This window comes from Lathamus discolor, chromosome Z (genome assembly GCF_037157495.1).
Source record: "Lathamus discolor isolate bLatDis1 chromosome Z, bLatDis1.hap1, whole genome shotgun sequence".
NCBI lineage: Eukaryota > Metazoa > Chordata > Aves > Psittaciformes > Psittacidae > Lathamus > Lathamus discolor.
This window is the reverse complement of record NC_088909.1, coordinates 92,163,765-92,181,068: the sequence shown is the minus strand read 5'-3', so window position 1 is coordinate 92,181,068 and position 17,304 is coordinate 92,163,765. Positions and strand designations below refer to the sequence as shown.

At 40.3% G+C, this 17,304-nt stretch overlaps 1 protein-coding gene across 5 annotated transcripts in view; it reads right to left on the bottom strand.

The window, feature by feature from the left end:
- Window positions 1-16,029, bottom strand: part of IL6ST (interleukin 6 cytokine family signal transducer) — a 35,741-nt gene extending 19,712 nt beyond the window's left edge. The window contains exons 1-7 of one of the 5 annotated variants that reach the window (XM_065662001.1): window positions 15,914-16,029; window positions 8,749-8,829; window positions 7,397-7,708; window positions 5,475-5,607; window positions 4,061-4,221; window positions 3,567-3,718; window positions 1,599-1,758 (exon numbers count right to left, since the gene is read on the bottom strand). In XM_065662001.1, the coding sequence (XP_065518073.1) occupies window positions 1,599-1,758; window positions 3,567-3,718; window positions 4,061-4,221; window positions 5,475-5,607; window positions 7,397-7,708; window positions 8,749-8,815 (985 nt within the window). In that variant the 5' untranslated portion in view covers window positions 8,816-8,829; window positions 15,914-16,029. Of the gene's footprint in view, window positions 1-1,598; window positions 1,759-3,566; window positions 3,719-3,806; window positions 3,905-4,060; window positions 4,222-5,474; window positions 5,608-7,396; window positions 7,709-8,748; window positions 8,830-9,887; window positions 9,908-11,562; window positions 11,594-15,913 lie in introns of those variants that run through there. The other 4 variants (XM_065662000.1, XM_065662003.1, XM_065662004.1 and 1 more) reach the window with 4 other exon arrangements.
- Window positions 16,030-17,304: the final 1,275 nt, after the last annotated feature.

The window sequence follows — 17,304 nt, the reverse complement described above, 5'->3', positions numbered from 1 at the left end:
ATATATTAAATTCATAACAGTGACTTGTAGCTACTTTAATGCCTCAGTACATTTCAAGCAATGTACGTGTTGATGAGCAACTGGAAATTATTAATGAAGGTAAAAAACATGCTGTGTAATGCAGTGGACACAGATCTTAGACGATACAGACTGCAGTTAACAGTCTCAAGTGCCACTGTCCTGAAGGAATGTGAATGAGTCCAGACTGATGCAGCATGCCTACAGATCATACAGATCAGCAGTAACAGAATTTCAGTGGCAACAGATAATTTCATAACAGCTGACTGGAGCATCACAAGATGTTAAAGAGTCAGGGAAGTCGATAAGCTGGCTGTAGCGTGAACAGATTCGGCGCATGGCAGCAACTTTGCAATGCTGAGGATTTCTTCCACGAAGCACTGAAGCCTGACGCTTAACTAAGACTCTCTCAAGGGCAGTTTTTTTTTTCGGGGCTGTGAATTTAAAACTTAACCTAGTGGTCTGCTATCTTCTGTGTATCTTGAGCAGTAATCTGTTTATACTTTCAAGTTGTATATAATCTGCTGGCAATGTCCTTTTGTGCAAGACTAAACATGATCCAAATATTGCTCCCAAAAAGCTGATGCTAGTAAGGTTTTCCTCATTAAGTCATAGTAGCAGCAATTCAGTGCTCACCCCTACTGTAGAGGGACAAGGTATTCATTACAAGTCCAGATGACAACTCCAATGATTATGTAAGCCATCAAGAAAGGGAATTGTAAGGTGATTGTGATTTCTGTGATTAAATATTAAAAATAAAACCATTTTCTACATAGACTCAATCATGCTCAAAGTCAGCTGTTTGTACATGGCATTCTCTTCCTTATGCCTCTCACTGCGACAAACAAATCAGTGATGAGACTTTATTACTACCTGTAGAACACCGCAAACAAGCGGGTACAAGACAGTGCAGAGGCAGCTGTGACTGTGACGAACAAGAAAGGGTTGTAGATGCAGAATACCTTGGCAAAGTTAAGAGTGCACCAGGGTGTTTTATTTAGATGCTTTGGTGCGTAACGGGCTAAACTTCCCATACGCGCATTATTTTGTATCACTGTTTTTACAATGTTTGCAAAGAAGACTATGTACCCTATAAGATTAAAAATCTTGTTTCATACTTTGATGCTTGTTCACTTATAGCTTATTTATAAGCCTCCTAAACACCAAGTTTTTCACAAACTAAGGCAGTCTGTCTTCCAAAAATACCCCAAAGCCTTTCACATAGGCAGAATAGCTTCTGAAGAGGGTAACCTTCAGAACAAAGGAAACAAAGCATAAAACATACATCTCTTCCAAGAGACTTTAAGAACATAACTTTCTGTGAAAAAAAAAAAAAAAAATCTTTTTTTCCCTACTTCCTGTTTTAGCTGTTTTCAGGGAGCATCTCTAGACTAGCCTTCTGGAAAGCTACTCTCGTGCTCCTTGGAATGCACAGGTCAAGTTGGTCACTACAGAAATTAACTTGGTAAAGCCTTATTGCACGTAAATCAAACAGCTCAAGCAAGGATACACACTTTCAGCTGACTATTGCCAAATTGCACATTTTGAAAGTCAGTGACCTACTTTCATGTATTACTTACTATCTTCAGTGGTGACCCCAGTTTTCTCTTCACTCCAGTCACTCCAGTAGCCCACTCCATCTTCCTTCATGCAACGAATTGAAAAGACATACTCTGTGTAGGGTCTGAGCCCTTGAACACTGAATGAAGTTCTTGTTGAAGCTGTATCTTCAGGAGGAACCTGTAAATGAAAGTAAGGTTTTAGAGGCACTGATCAAAAGCTATAAAGCTAAGTTCTGTACTACTACAGCTGTCATCCAAGAGGGCTCTCCACCACATACATGCCCAATACAAACAACAGTTTTTCTTCCCTCTTATTTCTAAAAGCTTAAATTCTCAACCATAGTTTGGTAACAGATCAGAGTTGTGTATATTTATCAGGTGTAATGCAATACATACAGTAGAATAGGTAAGCAGCTATCTCATTCTGTTTTCTTTGATTAGTTTATGTCTACCTCTCTTTCTTTCCCATGTAATTCCTCTTCTTACTGATCTGTAATAACTAAGCGAAGTCCTGAGAGGCAAGATAGGATATCTGCTGGAACATCAATTGCAAAATACCTGTGCTAGAAGCCTCCTACATGATCCTACAGGATCACTGCTCCCACTGATAGGAAATGTTTCTTAAATGACATGGGCAAGAGTTTTAGAGTAGTTTATACTTTTGCTAATAAATTATTTCTATAAGCTCTTTCCTTTATCTTAATCAGCAACACAATACCAGAAAATATTCTTACTGCATATATACAGAAACAGATGTGTGATGTGGATAACAGCTATACGTAGGTACACACACTGAGTGTCTCCATGTGTTATTACACTTGCCATTAAAGAGTTTGTACAGTGAGCAACCCTACAAAAGGGATGACTGCAGATTAAACACATGCAGAACACTCAAGAAGTTAACCCTGAGTGCAATGAATCGCCAAAGCAGTCGAATTTTACCACAGCTAAGCAAGGCCAGTCATTTCAAAAGTTGCTATTTCAATGGTCTTGTGTACATGTTTAAAAGGACAGGACAACCTCTCTGGGCAGCCTGGTCCAATGCCTGACAACCCTTTCAGATAAGAAACATATCCTAATATCCAGTCTAAACCTCCCCTGGAGCAATCTGAGGCCATTTCCTCTTGTCCTATCACTTGTTACTCGGGAGAAGATACCAACACCCACCTTCCTACAGCTTCCCTTCAGGTAGCAATACAAAACTGTAAGGTCCCGCCCCTTGAGCCTTCTCCAGACTAAACATCCCTAAATTCCCTCAGCCATTCCTCATCAGACTTGCTCTCCAGACCCTTCACCAGCTCCATTGCCCTTCTCTGGACCCACTCAATTTCCCTCTTGTAGTGAGGGGCCCAGAACTGAACACTGGATTCGAGGTGCAGCCTCATCAGTGCCCAGTACAGGCAGATGATCACTGCCCTGGCCTTGCTGACACACTATTTCTGACACAGGCCAGGATGCTGTTGGCCTTCTTGGTTGCCTGGGCACAAGCTGGATCATGTTCATTCAGCTGTCAAGCAACACCCCCAGGTCCTTCTTTAGCCACTCTTCCTCAAGCCTGTAGCATTGCCTGGGGTTGCTGTGGCAGTGCAGGTACAGCAAATTCAAAAAGCATTCCAGCACTTAAGAGTGTTTGCCCAAGCTTTAAATGACATTTGCATCACAAGTCTTCATGTATACAGGAAGATGAAAGTTCATGAATGTTCTAGATGTTGAAGGTACAGAATAAAAATGCAAAATAAACATACTGCAATATGATGGAGAGGATAGCAGACAAGCCCATAAAGAACAGACAAGGTCGCTGTACTCCAGATTGTGCCAAAATAGCCTAGATAACAGCTTTCATGAACAGACCAGATAAATTGCCTTGGGAGGCCTAATGATAATAAAGTGAGTCCTCTGAACTGCAGATGTGAGGGAACAACTTCTGCAGTTTGACATAAGGCTGCATTACACCAGAAGAGTTACAAGGAACATTAGTGGTATTACCTGCATCCAGTTTGTGTCACCCATGATCTTATAGCGAATATTGAATTTCAGCTTCATCGCAGTGTCTGAAATCTGATTCTCCCAAGAAAGCTTCAGAACAGTAGGCAGTATTCCTGAGTTGACTGATAAATTGTGTGGAGGCAGAAGTTTAACTAGAAGAGGAGATAAAAGTCAACTCTACAGCTGTATTTTATCATGCCTCTAGCAGTTGGTACACTATGCTGTACCAACTTGTATTACCATTAAAGTCTTCCATGAACTCAAATGGCTGCTACTTCACACTAGCTTCTAAAGCAGACTATTCAACAAGAACTTGCTAGCTGAATTGTGGTCAGATCTCCCACCTTCTTTCCTTTGTCCAGCGCAGTTCTAGTCAACAATATTTCAGTAGTGTTAATTTTTATAGCGAAGGAACATTAACACAGCAATTCAGCAATATACACAGATGCAGCAGTTATGTACAACTAAAGTTTTATTAATAGGCGTATAGTTACCAATCTCAATGGGATCAAGAATAAGAGGATCAGATTCAGCCTTCCCGAGGGCATTTGCTGCTTCTACCCAGACCTTCGTATTAACAAAGAACTGAACATCACGAATCGTACAAGAATTGTTTACATCTTTTGGTACACAGTCAGGAAAGGTCTCTTGTAGCCTAAATAAAAGAGGGGGGGGGGGGAAAGTACAAAGCAGTAAGTCTGGTTTCGTTTAGAGAATCTTTTACGCAGATCAGAGCGATCAATCACTTTAGCTTGTATGCTTCCCCTCTGCCATTATTTTTGTAAGCAGACAGGTGGGATGAAAAGGTGAAGAGATATAGAATGGCTTGTTAAGCCATGACTGCATTAGGATAGAAACTACAATAAAACCTCTTGACTTCCAAATCACATATCTTCAAAAGCACAGGATGCTACTGTTATTATAAAGTTGTATAGAAACCTGACTTAGCTTAAAGAAATAAAGATCAAGAACCGATACATTTAATCAAAAGCAATACAGCTAGTAACTAGAAGCATATCCATGTATTAAAAGATGTAATCAATATTATCTGCATACCCTTCAGGAGTACAGTGTTGCAGATACACATCATTTCTGCTCACTGCTCTCTGCTGCATTAACAGCAGACAGTTCTAGGGGTGTCAGCAGATTTACAAAGCATTAAGGTTTTCTATTAATCCAATCTTTCTACTACACTTGTTACCAAAACACTTTAGTGGAATGGGGTAGATGGAAAGCTGTGGCCAGTCATTCCAGTTTAAAAAGCAGAACACCAATTCTGTCCACTCCATTTTCAACTACAAGAGACCATCTGAAGAGTTTGAAAAATACTTCTTTTGCTTTCACAGGAAAAATACTTTGGCTGAAACTTTCATGTTAGCATTACTCATGGACAAACGCCATTCTGAGTTCTTAGGAAGTATAGAGTAGATAATACCTCTATAAAATCCAGTCACTTAAGAATCAGATTTATTTAGAATCATAGATTTACTTAGAATCACAAAATAGTCTGGGTTGGAAGGGATCTCAGAAGGTCATCTTGTCTATCTCTCCTGCAATAAGCAGGGATATCATCTACTTGTTTGGAATGCGATACAACGTCACTACAGAAAAATGCAGAATACAAAATTTGGAGCCAGCCACCTGATGATTATGTACTGTACTCAAACTACACCAATAATTTGTTTGAAGAACAGAAAAACAGGAGATAGAAACAAAATTTCAAGTCTGACTTAGAATGAGTTTAAATATGAGCTCTTCCCTTCCCCCCCCCACAATAGACAGCTATGCTTCAGAAAACTGGATTTAAGTTAAGAACCTTCCCAAAGTACCATGGAATTTCATGGAAGTTTGGTTTAGCATGCAAGTATTTTCCAAAATTCTTTAGAAATTCTATAGAGGGTTACTTACCATCTGTATTTCAATCTAAAGTGAGTGTCCAGGAATGTATGCCTCCCAGGATTCCAGGTACAAGTCATAGGATATGTGATTTTTGACAGCTGATGTACAATGCAACTTAAGTTCTTGGGCTTCTCTGGGGGCACTGAAGACAAAAAGTTACAAATAATTAACCTATATACGCATTTCAATCCAGTAAGAATCACCGAAGTGCCCAATTAGAGCGATTTCTATGAACATCATAAGTATTTATAGTCAGTTTTATTTCTAAAGGAGGGGGCAAAAAGTGCTAGCTACTATCCAGCAACAGAAGCCAAGAAGCTTAACCAGCTGCTCTCAAAAGCAACAGGCTGTATGAGGAACAAACACTTGATAGTAAGGAAAAGCACAGATTTCTCATTGAGGCAGAAAACCTGATATCATCTAAATCTATTTTAATTCACATGCCAGTGAGCTCTACACCTGGATCAGCAAATGCTGACTTTGCCAATAACCTGAGCTCTAAGGCAGTTCTGGATAGGTCTGTTCTCCCCTACCTGAGCTATAGAAGAAGGATGCTATAGCTATGAACAAGTTCGAGACAGACAAGGGATCTTCATCAATGCACTTCAGTAGTGTGTAAGAAAATTCTTCCGAGTGCAGCTGAACTATTATTTTTTTCCTTCTTAAATATAAATCATGGCATACAATAAGTTTTTCCTCCAGCTTTTAAAATACCACTTTATTTACAAGAGTAAAAGGTACTTGAACTTGATTTTCTTTCCAGCAGAATGCTATTTTCAACAGAGCTATCTTATGAATATATGGTTTTGCTCCTGAGTAGTTGCATTATTCTCAAACTTGTTACATTGTTTACAGAATTTTTCTTTAACTGATACTACAAAAATATAGTAGCTTTAAATACAAATGCCTCAAGACTCATAGGTGAATTACAACTGTAGAATGTTATCTGTACTGTCATTCAGTTTACCATCTTAGGAATCTGTCCTCACCTTTCCATATATTTTGCCTGTTGGATCATTCATGGTAAGAAATTTACTCATCAGAAGTTGAAAAATAAAACTTTTTTTCTGTGAAAGCATTTTGTAACTCATGTTAGAACCACACTAGCTTAAATTGTGAACTCAACCCAGGCTTTTGTACAGAGACCATGCAACAACTGCAATACCTTTTCCTAACACTAGGCGGCAAAAATAAGTCATCAGCTATTCATACTCTGTTATTAAGGACACCTGAACACACTTACTTTATAAACTGTCCACCAACTAATTATATCATATATTAAAGTGTTCAAGTTACTTTCTCAAAATCCCAGTCTTGTCTCAAAGAGCACATGCTCGGAGCTATGCAAGTGCTATCATACTTGAACAAGGAAAGTTTATAGTTGGAAGTATTTTCTTCTGTACTGAGGTAATTCAACGAAAATGTTCCAACCTTAAGGCAAATGTTAGTTTTAGTGATACAGATAGACTAAATATTTCTCAGACCGTTAATGAAGAAAACATTAATTTCAAAGTGGTATTATGAAAGCAGGACATACCACCTGCTTGTATTTCCTTGAACTCTGGCACAGAAGCAAGAAGGAAAAGTTAGTTTACTTCCTAGGAGTTGTTTCAGTTAAATTCATATCTTTCTGTAATCTACATTTTCCTTCGACACTTTTTTCTACTGTTTTCTATTATTCTGTTTTCTTCCTATATCAACACAAACACTCCAGAGTATTTTCTATTTTTTTGAATAGAAATCATTATTCTGCACACATTTAAGAGATTTGATGTCGGGTAATTTGACAATGTTTTTATACAATTATCCAGGAACTGAGGGAATGAAGTGTCTCAAGATGTGCACACTTACTATTGTTTGAATTCTCTTCCCTGTTTCTCAGAAACTTTTTTTTTTTAAATAGAATAAAAGGCAAGAAAAATGGTACTTACATCCTACTGTAACTGTAATTCCATAAATGTTCTGCTCAATCTGTCCATCTGCTAAAATGTTGCATGTCAGAGGAGTAGCTAGTGAAGAAGTATCATTAAATGTGACGCTGGAAACTGTTCTATTTATTTCACGATACTGTTCTTTAGGTACCACTCTATTTTTAATTTTCCAGATAATCTGACTAGCATAGATATTGCCAAAGTCCAGACAACTCTCATTCAAAATGCATAATGCTGTGAAATTGGAACCAAGGGCCAATACAGGAGACTCTGGGATGATGTGACCACATGACTGTACAAGTCCACCTGAAACTAAAGAGAATTGCATCTTTATTAAAAAATACAGAACATTCCGTAATATTGCTGATACAACACCTGTGTAACATTAAAAATACTACATGTATTTAAGCAGGAAATGAGTTAATTACTTGACAGTTATAAACCTGAAACGCATTACCGGACCACCAAGCAGATCCAAAGGGCAAAATCAGTGTAGTCCTCCCTAGGCTTTGCAAAAGCATTTTACCATGCAAGAAAAGCTCTATTAACAAACATGGGCCTTTAGAGAGAGAGGAGAGCAAAGGATTGAATGCTTACTATGTTTTGAATGAGAAGGGTAATACAGTTGACATGACTGGGATAAATGTGCACCTTTGTTGTGGTGAACTAGTTTTTGAAGAATTGCATGCAAACAGTTAAATATTTGAGTTGTCAATTTCAAAAGCTTCAGCGGGCATACTGTAAGCATATTTGGTAACTATAGTGAACTCTGCACATTTTATCGTACTCTTTTTACTAATGAACTTTAACACAACAAAAAAATTGTGATTACTTCTACAGATGCACATAAAAAGTGCCAAGTTGTAAGGATGAAACAGACAACTGAAATACTGCCTTGAATCAACAGCCATACTAAACATATTGAGGATGATCATTTTCAACACAACAGCAGTGGCTCACAGCTCCGAATTGATCACAGAGCCTACTACACCAGTTCACTGGTAGCTTATTGCTTTAACAGCATTCAGTTTGACCAATATATGCTTTCATTTAGATACCATTTGGCATATGTGAAATTAAATTTCAGTTTGGTACGACAGCCCCAGTGATGTCAATGGAACTAAAGCAACCTTCCAGCAACCAAAGTCATTCTTTATTCTTTGTACACATGAATAGAAGCAGAAGTATTGCTTTAACATGCATTAGCACTCTATTAAGAGCAATGACTAGTCTCCCTATTCTAATACATCTTGCTTTCTTCCTTCATCTCAGAAGTATCTATACAAAAAGCAGTATATGCTTCAAGCATCAAATTAAATAAGTCTCTTGCATTTGAGACAGGGAGGTCTTACCTTCAAGAGAACAGATGCTCAAGAATAGATATAAGCTGTGGGCCACCCAGTTCCACCCAGAAAACATGCTGCACAGAATTCCTGTAACACAGAAAAATATATAAATATATAGTTAATTTAGACTATTACTTGTCACTGCAGATCACTGTCAAATTCAGATTTGTATTTGATCTATGGTAATTTCTTAAGTATGCACATTTCCTTTTCTGAAACAGTATATTCTCACTCTAGAGAAACAGTGAGCATACAATTTCCGTTTTGCTTACTGCTGTAACAAAATCCAATGTCTATTTAAGACAACTGATGCAGTTTAAAGCCTCTTTAAAGCAGTTAAAATTTAATACATCAGCTTAAGGTTTTTGTGCCATGTATGGGAACAAACTTCACTGGAACTTCTGCAGGAGGTTCACGCAGAATAGAGAGCATAACACTGTGGTTCAGGTTTTGAAACAGAACCCTATGAATTTGATTATGGTTACCATACTTACGTAGCTTTCAAGTGCACTGATATAAATGCTTTGCTTAAGGTTCATGACAACTCACCCCAAAACCACGCATCTTATTTATTCACAAGAGTGACTTAAAATACATACAAGAATTACAAAGCACAATATTTCCGTATCAAGAACCATATAGTGTTGACTACTATAGAAAAAGCATTAACAAGCCTTCAAAATCTTACAAGGGTTCACAATTCCTCAGAAATTGTACAGATTTTTAACATTTTATGTTCTTTATTTCTGTATTGTAGCAAAGCTCACTTGTTCTCCATTTTGACAATTCTACAGAACAGGTCAGAGAAACTGAAGTGTTCAGAGTAGCTTCCACTCCAGTTGTTTTGAAGCCACAAAAGTACCCTCTGTGTTTCTCAACTTGCAGTTTTATAAAGCAGCCCTCAATTACTAAAAGCAAGTGACCATTCTCTAGTCATATATTATTGGTAGTTACACTTAAGCACCTTTACAGGAACAAGAAGATCAGCTTAGTCAAGCTAGATATCAAGTCCACAACCTGATTTCTAGAAGCAGACTTCATAGTATTCTTATAGCTAGAAACTAAAGATGAATTTCTATGCTTACTAAGATTTAAGATGATATTGCCTGTAGTAACCCTGCTTCTGTAGTTTTATTTTCACTGACCTGAAAAAACTTCTTTGGAAAGTTGTATTCTGAACTTTAGCCCTACAGAACGCAACTGACCAAGTTTTTAGGAATTCGAGAGTTCCCTACAATGGAAAATTTAAATGCTACATTTACTATTATCAGAAGGAGAAGAAATTGCAGTTTATGATAGGAAATACTCTTTTAATTTGATTGCATGTAGTTTGCAATAATGGCAGAAAGACACAAGGCATGTCATAAAGATCAATAAAATTAGGCATTTTAGCACTGACGTATCAGTAACAAGCTAGAAACTCATTCCTTAGGTATCAGCACATACAAACATTTTCCAACAAATCAAGATTAACATTATAATGTAAAGAAAATCTTTATTTGTGAGAATTAGAAACGAACAACTAAAGCTAATCTGAAACCTTTACAGCAGTCTTCATAGGATTCACCAATGTAGATGTGTTTCAGTTACACCTAAAATAATAGCAATCAGAATCACTCAACAGTATATTTGCTTTGTGTACTTGTGAGTTCATCACTCAAATCCTACCAAGATTTTCTACATAGAAATTTAATACTAGAAATATTGCTGATTAGAAGACTTGACAATTATGTTAAGAAGCATTAATATATGTGTCACTAGAGGTTGTTTGGAACTGTAGTAGTATGAAGTTTAGAATCAAAAGGCTATTCATTTTTTCTGTGTTATACTCAAGTGCTCTCACTGGGCTGGATATGAAAACCATTATGCAGTTTCAAGTGCAGTACATGTTTAGATATTTATTACAAGCACACAGTAAGAGAACTAAACCAATTGATTTTTTTATTATTACAGATGTAGAGTCTTCTAACATCTGAAAAATAAGGTGTCTGCTCACTCATGCCTTTCTGCATTTTAAAGTCCCAAGTGGTTTCACAAATTTTAACACATTCATACAGTGAATACACCCAAACTCAGAAGAGTATTCTTTTTTGTTTCTGGTCTTCAGACACTGAATAGAACTAGCACACAGGAATCTATTTTAGTGTCTTGACTTACTCTAACATTTATCAGAAATACTGCTTGCTTGTTGTCAACCTAAAGCTTGTTGTGCTCTATTAAAGATAGAGCTTCAGATTTATTTATTTTATTTAAGCAACATTCTGTTACAGCTATTTAGTTGAACAATTTGAGTTGCAGAAGATCTGAAACTCATGGGAGCCCTAAGGCAAGTACAAGCTAGGTGGAAAGAAGCAGCAACTCCTCTCTCTTCTGACTGCTAAAAGCTGCAGAACAGAAGCTGCTTCCACAGTGAAAGAGGAAAGATTGAAGCAGATATAAAAAAGCAAAACCAAGAGTTTTTAAAAAGAATGTTCACTACAGCATTTCTCTCCCATTTGGTATCACAACTGATGACATGTTAGAATACTGACACATCAGCTAAGGTAAATATTCCATCATTACAAAGTATTCTTTTTCCTTCTGGTAGCAACTTAATTTGGGTTAAATTGTATTTTCACAAAACTACTCAGGAACTGCTGGTTTTACAATCCTAATAAGTATGGCCCAGGTTAATACAAAATACTATGAAGCACCTGAAAGACCATAAAAGTCAACACTGAGCTAATAACAGACTCAACAGAAATAATAAGATAGAATTATCACACACTTTGCTCTAAAGTATAATGTTTTTCAGAACAAATCAAAATAAGATGACTTCACCTTTTAAAATGTTATTTTTTTTATGGACTTCGTCCTCCATGTCTTCCAGACCTGAAATACAAGATTTTAGGGGGATGAAGTCCAAATCTCTACTACTTTGCAGTTGGGAAAGTTTAGTATCTGTTTTGAGGGAGCAAAGAAACCATCCACAGTTTATAGCACTTATTCTACCACACTCAGCTCCTGAAAGGCAAGGTTAGTAAGACTAATGCTCTATCACCTGCAGCGGGAAGTTCAGAGGAAACCCCACCTACCTACAGCACAGGAAACAAACAGTTGTGACTGTGGTGTCCAGATCACACTACAGTTCAGCATTTATCTGCTTCTAGGCTGTTCTGATGTATTTTACTTCCTCCTCCCTGATCAATGCAGTTTGAAGCTACACACTCTGAACCCATGAAGGGGCTACTGCCTTCTAATGCATGCTGCTTTTAAGAACATTAGTCTTTCTGGCTTTTACAAGGCTGATTCCGAACTGAACTTCAGTTCTACACTAAGCACTTCCATCCATCTTGCTCAGGTGAAAGCCATAAAAAAAATTAAAAATAAAAAAATGATGGGGCTTATAACCAGCAAAACAAGGAATTATACTTCAGATAAGAGTGAGGAAGAGAGTTCTGTGGAAACCAGTGTTTTCTAATCCGGGCATATAAAGATGCTCAGGTGCAGAGCACAGAAACCCTACATAAAATCTATACTAAAACTTTGAAACATAGTTCCATCACCATTACTCAAAAGAAATGCCTCTAAACCATAACTACTTCAAATCAGACTAAGCTGCAAGTCTGGACCACAGAAAACTCAATAGTTTCAGCAGTTATGCAGCACAGCCCAAAGTTTTACAGGCTAGTGTAGTGTATTAGGAACCTAAGCTGAGAGTTTAACCAGACGCTGAACTAACATTGAAGGAGCAGGTTTTTTGGTTTTTATTTTGTTGTTAAGAGAAGTCAAATAAACATTTTATCTATACCATGTAGTTGTTGAGGACCCCTAAGTGGAAAGGAAAGGGAGACAGAAACTGATGTTCAAAGTTTGTCAGGTTACTTTCATAGTTAAGTTTGCCAAAGTGGCAAAGGACCAAAGTCCATCAAAATACTACACAGTAAAACCAACATAGTCAATTTAGAACTGATGATGATGACAGAGCTTAACTCACAGAACATAAATTATCTTAGCAAAAAAATTGTTAAAACATTGTTATTACTTCAACAAAGCCAGACAAACTCATATGCCATGACATCACCCCATTTAATCTCCAAATCATATGGGACTTTTATTAAGCTTCACATCCTGCTACATTTTGAAAGAAAAGCAGTTAGCCTTTATGCCTGAACCTTAAACTGATGCTTCAGGAAGTGTCCTATAAAAAGCTAGTAACAACCCTAAAATCAAGCTTTATATGAACAAAGTAGCTCATTGAGTTTTACGGCTAAACTATGAGTAACAGTTTTTGAAGAAATGTCAAGCGTTCATATAAAGCAAGTACCACTACTTATTCTGAGCAACTGAGAGAAGCCTTACAAATTATTCTGATTTCATAAATCATGAAAACTACCCCAAACTTAATACAGATATATGTCATATGATGAGTTACCATCTTTCAGAGAGGTGACAATTACTGCCCATGTGACCTACAAATGACAACTTCAGTTTAAGAGAAATAGCCAAAATAACATATTATCGCCAGCAAAGCCAGCTTGCAAGGTGGGAACTACAGAACACACCCTAACCACCACAGGAAGGTGTTAACTCTATTAAGGCTCCTTATCACAGAAGCCAAAAGGTTGCTGACAAACAGATTTCCAGAAATGCCCCCCCAAAAAATTTAAGAGCTTACAGCTTCAAGTGGTAAGAATCCACATAGCTCAGAAAGACAGAGCAAGTGATACTGCACATAGCAGCGTTACTTAAGGTTTAATAACAAGCCAGGTATTACTGAAAGCCCATCTGAAAGCTCTAACTATTTTAATGGAATTTTGATTACTCACTCCGTAACTACTTTCTAATTAGAAGCATTTCCTCTGCAAGCTTCCTTCCTTTCTCCAAACATACTTCCTTCTCGAAAACATGAGACTCAAAAAAACCCTTAACACCTCTAAAAGAATCACTTGAAAAATCTTATGTAACACTAGATACACAGAATATTTTGAAATTCTTTTTCACATTTAAAATGCCTACACACAAATTATATCTGTCCCTTTCATGAAACAGATAGAGGATTACTCCACATTACTAATTCCTTTTGCTCTAAAATCCAGGGTTTTAGTATAGCACTCGGAATAAAAAACCCAAACAAAGCAGCACAGATTAAAATTATTTAAATATTTCATCAGACCACTAACTATTTGCTTGTAAGAATTACATTCTTCTTTCTGGTGTCTTCTAAAATTGCAGATTGCTTTCTCTGAAATAATTTGGATTTTTCTCTTTGCAGCTAGCAAGTAGCTTTAGTCTAAAAGGCAAATGAACTTACACAAAACAATGTTTTACCATTCTATGTTCTCAGCTTAAAGTCAAACCTGCAAGACTGACAAGCACCAATGCTGGTTCTCCAATTTAGATAGCTCTGGATAATATAAGAATCACTCTACAGAACTGGCCAAGAAGTTTATTTATTTTCATACAACTACGCAAGTGCTAATCCTCCAGGAAAGCAGCAGTGGAGACACTGTATCTCCATTTTGTGTACACACTTACACATGTGCCTATGTAATTCTTCTCACCCCTCAATTGTATTTACAGGCTTTCCTTAAGAGATCACATATCTAGACATGTAAACAAGACCCAAATATTTCTTTTTAATGCTTTACTTTTAGGAAAAAAATCTCAAATTTTCATCATCCTCTCCTACTGTCTTAATGTGATACACCAACATACAGATTAAAAATTTAAGTTTAGAAGTTACATACTTTCAAAATCCTTTTTACATATTATTTCTCTGCAAGTAACAGTATTTAGGAAGCATAGTATAAATTTTATGTTCTATAGGGAAAAGAGGATAAAAGAACCTTCAACTCTCGAAAGTACCCAAACTCCTCAGTTTGTTTCCCAACCCCTTCTCAGTGACAGCACAGGTCACTAACTACTTAACTACAACCCAACATAATTCTATTGCCAGGTTTCTCCTTCAGAAATGCCTCAGAAGTAATAAGCAGCCACCAGCTGGCAATCACCTAGTCAACCTAAAACAAGGATGAAAACTTAAGAGTGGGATTTATTCTCCGTGCTGCCAGCACACTTGGCAGACTGCTTTCCTTTGTGCCTCAGTTTCATCATCTGAAAGATGAAAATAATGGCTCCGTTTTCCTTTAGGAAGAGCGTCAGAGACCAGATGCAAGGATGACTTGGAGCTTAGGAGCACATCGGAAGTTAGCAGACGACCCACGCTGCTCCCTGTACCCGCTCCTCCTTAATTCCTCAGGGAATCGCTCCGGTAACTGGCCCACGTGTAAACCGAAGTGTGCCTTTCTTTCAAGGCCAGTGGTTTTCTACCTTCTGGTCTACACGCAACAAGAACAGGCCATCTGTGGTGAAGGCAAAAAAATACACCGCTTTTCAACAAGAAAACGCCTGCCGATAATATGGCCAAGCTTATCAGTCAAGAAAGCCCGAAAGACACTGTAAGGGTCGCAGCACCTTTATTAATTAAAATTATTGAAACTGTCGGCATGAACAGCCCCTGCACTAGAGAAAACCCCAGCTAATCTTCAGTCTTACCCTTCGCGCCACGCCAGCGGGTCAGTAAAACTGGACCGAGACAGGGGAAGGGCAGCCGATGGGGCAACCCCAGCAACTGGTACCACACGCACCGGCAAGGAGGGGGCCTCGACCGCCCCTCAGGCCCCACACCGAGGAGGCCCCGAGCGGCCCGGAGACGGGCGAGGCCATGTTGCATTTTAAGCCCCAGCGCCGTCAGTGCCCGCCGACGGCAGCCGAGACTCCTCTGCGGGGCACCCTGTCCCCAGCACAGGCAAGGACAAGAAAGGCTGCACCCGGACGCCCCCGCCGCCTGGGTGGAGGCGAAGGACTGGCTCGGAAGCGAGCGGCGCAGGGCTGCCGTCGTCGTCCCAGTCAGTCCTGGCCAAGCGCCCACCCCTCCGCCCTCCCCAGCATCCCCGCCCCCGGTGCAGGGCTCGGCCTGCCGAGCCCGGCTACAGCCAGGAGGAGAAGAACGGGCCAGCGCCGGCGGACGCCCCTCAGGGAGAGGTGCGCACACAGACGGCGAGGACGCTGGGAGGGGGGTAAGACAAGGGAGCACCGCCAGCGGCCGCAAGCCTCGTGAGCCGCCTGCTGCTGCTGTTGTTGTTGTTACCGTTGTTGTTATTGTTGCCGCCGCCTCCCCAGCCCTTACCTGCTGGCGCTGCTAGCGCTGGCACCGCCGCCACCTCACGGCACCGCCGCTCCGCCGCCAGACCCTAAATATCAGCCCCGCCGCCCCGCGCCATCCCGCCGCCGGCCCGCGCGCCCGGCCCCACGCCCGGTCACGCTCCCCCTGCCCCCCGCGCCCTTCCCTCCACGGTTCGCGCCGCCATTGGCTAACGGTGCCGTGACGTTGCCTAAAGGGGCGGGGGGCGGAGCTTCCCGTAACGCGCCTGCTGGTGCCAGGATCGCAGGCGGGCGGGGCGGCGGCGTCCCGCCCCTTGCGCCATCCGCCCCGCGGTGCCGCCCGAGCAAGCGCAGCGCGCAGGGGCTCCCCTCAGCCGGTGTGTCAGAGTGGGGGAGCAGCGGCAGAGCTCTGCCGCCCGGGCGGGGGGCGCAGCCGCGGGACCCCCAGCTGAAGAGAGCCCGCCCCTGCCCGCGCCGCCGTAGGCGAAGCCTGTGAAATCTCCTGCGGGCCCTCAGCCGGCCGGGCCGCGCTCCCCCCGGGCAGCCCTGAGGAGCCGGCGGCCGCCCCAGCGTTTCGCAAGGCTCCCGTGGGAGCGGGCAGCTGGAGAGTGCTCTTATCGACAGCAGCCGTGTTAGCAGTGCTGTTAATCGAGAGCGGTCCCTAGGAAAGGTGTTCTTGGAAGGCCGGGTTGCTGGGATATGTTCCTTAAATAGATCGTTCATGTGATCAGGGTCCAGGGAAGCCCCTGGGTTCCCTCGATGGTTGTCCTTGGACATTTTTTCATTCCATAACCCTGAAAAGTGACTTTTGTAAATGAGACACGGTCATGTGCTCTGAGAGGTCCTTTTCATTCCAGATTCTTTTTTTCCAGTTCACGAGTGAGAAGGAACACGTTTCAGGGGCACATGCACAAACTTGCACCGTGCTAAGAGTGTCCAAGTAGGCTGCCTCTAGTCAGGAAAGTACCAGACATCACTGATGCATGCCAAAGTTGTTTCCTGCTATGTACTTTAGGCTTTTGCCCGTTTACTTCTTAGGTTGTCTTTGGGCTTGAGAGGGATATGAGAGATACTGTATTTTTAGTTACACCTTTAGAGGAACAGGCAGGTTGGCTAGACAAGTAGGGCATCTAGTCCGATATCCTGTTTCAAACACTGGCTGGCATGAGCTGCTAATGAGAAAAGATTAAGAACTTTGAATAAAGTTAATGGAAGATAGCCTGTTTCTCACGTGTTTAGTACCAATCTCTGCTTGTGTTTGGTTTACTTTCTGAGGTGGCTTAATATCCCCAACAAAAATATTGCTGGTACTAGCTCTGAGAATGTAAAGCTGGCTGAGAGTGTAAGGCTAACTCGGAGAATGTAAGTGACCACTTTAGAGGTCATTTAGTTCCTCTGCTTTCCTCAAGACAAAAT